This window comes from Cheilinus undulatus, linkage group 1, assembly GCF_018320785.1.
Source record: "Cheilinus undulatus linkage group 1, ASM1832078v1, whole genome shotgun sequence".
Lineage (NCBI taxonomy): Eukaryota > Metazoa > Chordata > Actinopteri > Labriformes > Labridae > Cheilinus > Cheilinus undulatus.
Genome location: NC_054865.1, coordinates 46933959 through 46942277, shown reverse-complemented (window position 1 = coordinate 46942277; position 8319 = coordinate 46933959). Strand labels below are relative to the sequence as shown.

General features: G+C 41.1%; 1 protein-coding gene across 1 annotated transcript; it reads right to left on the bottom strand.

Moving 5' to 3' along the window:
• Positions 1-333: 333 nt before the first annotated feature.
• On the bottom strand, positions 334-1578 carry ctxn2 (cortexin 2). Its single transcript, XM_041794302.1, has 2 exons — positions 1529-1578; positions 334-648 (listed from the first exon to the last, which is right to left on the bottom strand). Exon 2 carries the CDS (start codon positions 577-579, stop codon positions 334-336), a length of 246 nt encoding a protein of 81 aa, XP_041650236.1. The 5' UTR covers positions 580-648; positions 1529-1578.
• Positions 1579-8319: the final 6741 nt, after the last annotated feature.

The following is an 8319-nucleotide window of genomic DNA, read 5'->3' as shown; positions in this document are numbered from 1 at the left end:
TCAGCTGCTAAGGTGAAAATCTATGAGCTGAATTGCACACTCCCTGGCAGATTAAGAGACAAAAAAATATGACACAGCATCGGCCGCGCACTCGCTCGGACACACATAACAACAGACGTAGTCACACACAGTAAGAGAGGCTCTGATCTAACAGCACACACACATTTAACAACATACACAGCTTCAGTCTCTTGGGTTAGAAAGTCACAGAGTGATGTCTTAATGGACTGTCAGTGGCAGGTGCAGGGCTGTGGCTCATGTGTGAATATTTGTGTCCATGTATCTCTAGGCATTTCTGTTTTATAGGACATCTATGGATGTGTTGTCCCTGTGCTAAGTCAGGGCGTACTCAAACGTCCCTTTCTCCAGCCCCTCGATGCCATCGGCCCAGTTGGAGGAGGGCATGCTGCTGTAGGGGTCCAACAGGATCCTGAAACACCTAACTATCAAGAGCCCCAGGAACACCAGCAGCATCCCCACGAAGGCGAACGCCGTCTTCTGCTCCAGAGTCAGAGAGTGCGCCATCATGTCGTTTCCGCTCATGGCAGCAAGGGAGTGGTTGTAGTGGACGCTGCACATTGTAAACCAACGTCTAGGTGCCTCATCTCTCCTCTGATAGGGTCAGGCGTTTGGAAGCCCGCATGTTACCTGCACAGAGATAGCATGAGGGCTTCCGATTAGTGCTGCCTTGTCTCTTGAGCAGAAAGAATCCATTTAATAATTTCAATTTGATCACAGTCAACGCATGCGCTGCGTCGGATTTAACACATAAGGATGTAGGAATGAGAGTTAATTGTTTAGTAAATGAGCTGACCATGAAACATAAAGGGGTTACGGGTATCTATAAATAGCCTCCTTTGAGTGTGCTATCTAACAGATGTCTGAAGACTTCCTTCGATCCCTCTCTCACTCTGCCCCTCTGGGAATTTTGCAGAAAATTGCAAAAGGCAAACATGAAGAGAAGAATGGGGGGACACTGCAGGAAAACGGGCTCAGGAATATGAGCCAGAGTCCTTTAAGTCAGGTTAGAATAACTGTGTGTCGCAGTGCATAGCCGGTAGTTAAACACAGGCAAAGCGGAGAGATATCAGTGATGAAGATGTGACGTTATGCATGTGCAGTTAATGGGAAAGGGCTCTCTAACCTGTTGCGTGCAAGCAGAAGCCTGTCAGACAGTGTTATTCCATTAAACAAGACAGGGACAGTGCTGAACCAAACACAATCATAAAAACTGATGTGGTCACATAAGTGGAAGTCTATCTCTTGTCATTCTTTTGCCCAAAATCTTTCATGTGAGCACAAGCAGCAGGTGGCTCGAGTGAGAGGAAGCGAGATGGGAGAGGGAAGGTACATGCAGACAGGGACAGAGGAATGAAGACAGACGAAGGAGATGGAAGTGGATGAGACTGCACAAGTATGTGAGGGACAGAGAGGAGAGAGGGAGGGAGAGAGGATGGGTGAAGGAGGGAGACACTGCATTGACAGATTCCTTTACATTTGAAGGAAGGAAAAAAAGCAGGCATCTCACCGTCATTATCCTTCCATCCTTACAGACCTGTTGCTGCTGTTTCCTCCGAGCAACTCCTCTTCCACAGAGCCGTCACACATGTATCCATTAATCCATCCATCGCTGGCGTGCTGGACACGCTACGGCTAGCCTCTCACCTAAACAAAAAGCGAGACATAAACGCAGAAATGAGGCTGGATCGAGCTATGATATGTGTCTCCTCTCAAAGAAGCAGCTCCTCTCCTCATGCTCCCTTACTTGCTGCCTCCTACTCATTATCATTCTGTTTCTCTATCTCTCCCTCCAGAAGCACGCACGCTTGCTCCTGCTGCATGGCAACCACTTGTTAGTCTCACTCAGCTGCTCTGCCGCCTCACTCATTCACAACATTCCCCCTTCTCTCTCGGCAACACCAGTAACTGATGCAGCAGCAACAACAAGCAGTCTGCCTCTTCTCCCTCTTCCTCTCTCTTCACTCTCCCCTCCCCGGCTTATTTGGCTTTTCTAAAAATGACTCCACCAAAATGTGACAGGAATACCATGGCTTAGCCAGGAGGAGAAATGCTGCCTCTCACTGCTCCTGGCCAGTAAATGCTGCTGCAAAGGTATTTTTGGTACAGCACAGCATTATCCTGCAAGCCTTGGTTTGATGATGTGTTTTTAATTGGTGCAGTTTGCTGTGCTTAAATTAAATTAGCCCCACTGCTTAAAGGCTTACGAAAGCAAGCTCCCTGGACAAGCAGGAGCGACTTGAAGCGAATTAAAAGAAGTATTGTATAGGTCATCTGATTACCCCCAGTGTAACAGAATGCAGCAGTGAAGCATCTAGCCATCTGTTTTGTTGGTATGCAGCGCAAACTCATATCAGCAATCTAGTGTGTGTCATAGTGGTGCAGTGACTCGGATCTAAGGATAACCCGAGCCACAAGGGAGATGGTCATCATTCGTTTGATGTATAATAATTTATGGCTTTGGAGAGAGAGCTCAGTTTTTCTTTTCTAGTTGTACACAGCAGAGAAAATCCCTGAGAGAATCCAAGCACAGAGGTGAACTGCCCCCTCACATTTACTTTTCACTTCCTAGTTTTTTTTTTTTAGGTTCTTATTCCTCTGCAGTCTTCCTTTTTTCATCTTAGGTCAGAAGTAATTTCTACTCCTGCTGTGCTATTAATACTTGGATGTATTTGGGAGGAAAAGATACAACAGCACCGCAGTGATTTATAGACTGAGTCAGCTTCTCATAAGCACATTTTTATTTCACATTTATTTCAAGGACAGTTCTTGCAAATTGGATGAGGAGATATCACAGTGTTCCACCAATAAAATTATTAGACATTACCTCACTGGCCTCATGTCAATTTAAAAGACAAGGTCAGGATGGAAAACCATTGGGGCAGAGCACAATAGTGTGACAGACGGTGTAATGTTAATCCAAATGAATTTGCAGTGAGAGGGGATGTCATAAGACCATTTATATAAAAAGGAACACAATTCCAATCACTTAGATTTGGACTTTTGCCTCTAAATTGGCCTTATCATATCTGTCAACAGTCAGAACAAACAGCTGTGCTTTAATTTATGGTCAAGGTGTCCTCGTGTGATTTGGACAGGGAAGTGCTGAGACAGTGTTAACCTGTTGCATAAAGTAGGTAACTCAAGTGTCCACAGGACAGACTGTTAGACCGTCATTGTCGACAGACAACAGGTCAGGAGCAAAGCTGATAGTGAGGACTATAAAACAATGGTTCTATGAACTGCCCTCACAGTAGTCCCTTAAATGTTAATGAACTGTACATCCAGCCCTCCTGTGATAATACAATCTGTACAAAAAAGTACAAAGACAGATGCAGTGAAACTATAAAGATTTTGAATACCTCATTAGGCTTTCCTATTACTCTGACTGCAGTAATTACTGAATCTCCTCAGGCCAAAATGTAATTAAATTATACTGTCCATGTGGGTTAAATTTCCATCTTAAAATGATAGTCTAACTACTAGAATGTACAGTGCATTTAGAAAGTATTCAGACCCCCTTCACTTTTTCCAGTTTTGCTATGTTTCAGGCTGATGTTGTAGTCATTTCAGTTATTTTCTATTGCCATTAATCTTCACTCAGTACCCCATAATGACAAAGCAAAACCAGAATTTGAGAAACTTTCTCAAATGTATTAAAAATGCAAAAAGCTGAATTATCACATTGACATAAGCATTCAGACCCTTTGCAAAACCACTTGAAATTTAGCTCAGGTTCCTCCCGTTTCTCTTAATCTTTGCTGAGATGTTTCTACACCTTGATTGGTGTCCACTTGTGGTAAATTAAACTGATTGGACATGATTTGGAAAGGCGCCCACCTCGGGGCAAACGGGGGAGAAGGTCCTCAGTAAGAGAGGTGACCAAGAACCTGATGGTCACTCTGACTGAGCTCCAGAGATCCTGTGTGGAGATGGAACAAAGTTCTGGAAGGACAACCATCACTACAGCTCTCTACTGTTCTGGGCTTTATGGCAGAGTGGCTAGACACTCCTCATTGCAAAAGGCATGAAAGCCTGCTAGGAGTTGGCAAAAAAAGCACCTGAAGGACTCGCAGACTGTAAGAAACAAGATTTTCTAGTCTCATGAAACCAAAAAACTGTTTGGCCTCATTTCTAATCAATTCACCATCCCAACAGTGAAGCATGGTGGTGGCAGCATCATACTGTGGGGTGTTTTACAGCAGCAGGGACAGTGAGACAAGTCAGGGTTGAGGGAAAGCTGAATGGAACAAAGTATAGAGATATCCTCAATGAAAACCTGTTCCACAGCACTCAAGACCTCAGAATGGGCTCAAGGTTCATCTTCCAACATGACATTGACCCTAAGTACACAGCCAAGACAACACAGGAGTGGCTTAGGGATGACTCTGAATGTCCTTGAGTGGCCCAGCCAGAGCCCTGACTTGAACAGTGTCGAACATCTCTGGAGAGATCTGGAAATGGTGGTCCACTGATGGTCCCCATCCAACCTGACTGAGCTTGAGAGGATTTACAAAGTCAAGTCAATGTGATATTTTAGTTTTTCTTTTAAATAAATTTGCAAAAAATCTAAAATTATTTTTTCACTTTGTCATTTTGGGGTTACTGAGTGTAGATTCATGAGAAAAGAAATTGATTTAAACAACTGTAGCATCTGGCTGCAACATCAGCTATTGGCAGATAATGTGACATGAACAGATGTCAGTACCCAATGTTTAGCTGTTGTTTCCGATTAATTTAACGTTAGTTTCTGCTACAGCTAACAGCTGATTCAGAAAAGAGGTTCATATCAGGCAGAAGAAGTCACCTGTCAGATGAAAAAACACTGGGATTAGCAGTGGCTAAATTGTTAGTTTAAATATCCATATCAGTATCCACAGTTGGGCGGAATTCATTTTTGACACTGTAAAACTCTGCTCAATTTTCCCGCAGTATATGGTATTACTGCATTGTTATCAAAATCAAGGAGCAGTTCAGGTCAAGCACTTATCGGTGGACGTAGTGAAGCTAATGCATCCACTTGTGTTTCATTCAATTCCTTTGGAAAAATGCGTCTTTTACTAACTCTAAAAACAACATTAGGACACTTACTGTTGATTACAAGGATGCTGGAAGTGATTCATAGTTGTTCACAAACTTCACTGGCAGACAGAGTTACATTAATAAAAAATCAGATGAGGTTTTTACTTTTCCTCTCCCTCTGTGTGTAATGGTGCACACACTCTCCCTTTGACTGTCTCTTGTTCTTGCTCCATGAACTCTGGGCTGTGTCCAGTAGGTTTATACTAATATCCATCCTACAATCTTGTTATGCTGCTCTTTCTGATACAGTGATAAATTGTGTTTGGTGATTCGATTAAGACCTTTAAGCTAAAGCACTTCATTCAGCCCTGAGTCACCGCCAGAGAAAATTGATGTTTGTAAACTTCACATTAATGTAGAACTGATCCGGCCTCAGGATCCACCAGTCTGTCTTATGGTGGATCGCAACCAAAGTTTCCAAAAAATGTTCAACAGTGCATGTTTAGTTAATTGAATAGGTTACAGTTTGTAGCATTACTGGACCAAAACACCTGGTATAAAAAAGAAAAGGGACAAAACTGACAAATATTATACCCTCTTTCCCAATCACTGTGTGTCAATTTTTGCCAATTTTCTACAGAACTTGTGAAATTACTCCATTATGATGAGAAAAGAAGCCATTAATTGCAAGAAGAGGAGATAAATTAGTAGAAATACTGATCAAACATTTAAATTTACCCAATTTCACAGTGAAACAGGGTAAAATAAAAGGTATCGATGCATGTCCAATTAGGACTTCAGGACTTTTGCCACCAATTTTTTTCAGACACTGAGTCGCAACCCACTGAAAGCTGCTCCGCAACCCACTTTTGGGTCCCGACTCACCAGTTGAGAACCACTGCTGTAGATCACATAACAATGGGCAGTGCCAATTATATTTGACTTCTGGAAAGATCACAGCATGGTTTCTTCACAGAAAGAGTGTGAAATTGTTCAAATAGTATGACCTTTTATTGACGGTTTGTTCATTAGAAAAATCCCCCCCCCTATATAATTAACAGGAGTTTTCACATCACTTTACAGCATCTTCAAACAGTTAGTGCTGCTGTTGGAAACAGATACATTCTATTTTTAAAGATAACTTTGGGCTTTTATGCCTTTTTTCAGAGAGGAGTACAGAAAGTTGGAAACAAAGATGAGAGAGTGGGGGAGAGATGGGTCAGGAGCAACAGGCTAGACTTGTACCACGGCTACCTGCGTACATGGGGCATTGCTTAGCTGCTAGGCTATCTGTACCCTATGGACACACACTCTTAAGACATTCATTTTGCACTAATTTCAAAGCAAATTTTTCTTGGGCGTATTTAAAGTAATGCCGTAACTATTTCTAAATACCCCAGGAAACGGTATTCCCATAATACTGCCCCCTATTGTTATCAGCCCTAATTTTCACTATCACCTCTAAAGCAGAGAGAATTATGGTAGTAGCCACAAATAGGGCAGAACAATTCAACAAAATCAGAATTTTAGTAAAATGTCAAAATGGTCTAATGCAATTTTCAAAGTGCAGAAGAGGAATATTTTTTAAAAGGTGAAATGTGTGTCTAAGTACCATTTAATTTACATGTTTTGCAGCATAGGGGTTTCTGGCTTACATATTATATACATGGATGTAGGAATAATCTATCTTTGTATAGAGAAAACATAAAGAATCTTACATACCAAGTTTAACAATCTTTCATTACTAGCTTTTATTTATCTGCTTCAATGAGAACAGTGAAGTTATCCTCTTAACACTATTGGCCATATGGAGATTACAACATAATTTGAAATAATTACCTTGTTGCAAATATGGGTTTTTAAAAAATATGACTAAAAACAATCGGGTCCATCTGCATGAGGCCAGTAATGGGCTTAATATACTCAGAAAGCCTGCATTAGCAAAATGAGAAAATTCCAAGTTTGGGCCAATTTGAGCAAAGTCATATTCAATTTAATGTTGTTATTAGACGTGGCGTTCTAGTTGGACATACTTTTTCTTTGAAAAGGGTGAGAAAAGATTTTTTCTGATGTTTCTTTATTTGGCTTTCTGTAAAAACAACCTATTTTTTCTTTTTCAAGTGGATAAATGTTTTATCTGGAGGGTTTCCAAGACAGCCACTACAGAAAGGTCTTTTTTAAATCTCCCGTCCCTGAGAAATAACATCCAAAGGCTGCTGCAGTTTCTACAGGTCAAAATAAAAATCACACTTTTGTCTCTTTTCCCTCGTGTCAACATGGCCTCAATATTATCTAAATCAATGGTTCTCAACTGGTGGGTCGGGATACAGAAGTGGGTCACAGAGCTATTTTCAGCAGTCATGAATCTGTAGCGGGAGACAAATACTGAGGCAAATTTCTATGATGTACATAAGCCCTGACCTGACTGGACATACATCCAGATATGTTACTGCACTTTTGTCATAATAATGAGAATTGTTTTCTCAAGTGCTCAACTTATTCATCTCTTTGCCTTGATGGTGTGTTAATTTCTTAACATCTGGTGTTGTGTGGGGTATACACAGGTATACGGAATATATCAAATTAGTTATAATTGTCATAGAGCAGTGGTATCCAAACTATGGCCCGGGGCCCAAATGTGGCCAGCCACCCATTCTTGATTGATGCCCCAAACATTCTTTACATCAAATGAAATATGGTCCTCATTAGAGCCTGAAGCTTGTGCTAGATTATATTATTCTTCTTAGCACAAGGTAGTGCTACCATGCTAATACTGTAAACAAACATTTTGACAAGAAGAATTTATTGCTGTTTTTTAGGAACTAAATTGAGATAACACTATAAACAGTAAACATACTGGTAATTAAAATAATAAAGATATCTTGATTTATAACATACTAATAGATTACAGCAGCAAATAGCAGCATCAATGATGTTCAGGGGCGGATCCAAAGCCAACCAGCCTCCTGCCCTGACATCTGATTGACCTCACTGAGCATATCTTAACCTACATTAGATCAGTTTTACTATTTTAACCCTTTAGGTACCACAGTTTCTTCAAGAAAATATCCAATAGTGATATCAAGATTTCAAAAGGCTGTAGCTTGAAAGTGGTTAGAGATAAAGGCATACTGTAAATGAGAAAACTCTTCAGTATGACCCAAAGTTTGTGGTGGGAGTAAATTCACTCATCTAATTTGCATATTCTGATGTCACCAGGCAGCCTCCACTGCCACTGCTTCTACCACATCTACCCCTACCTCCGCTGTGTTTTTTTAT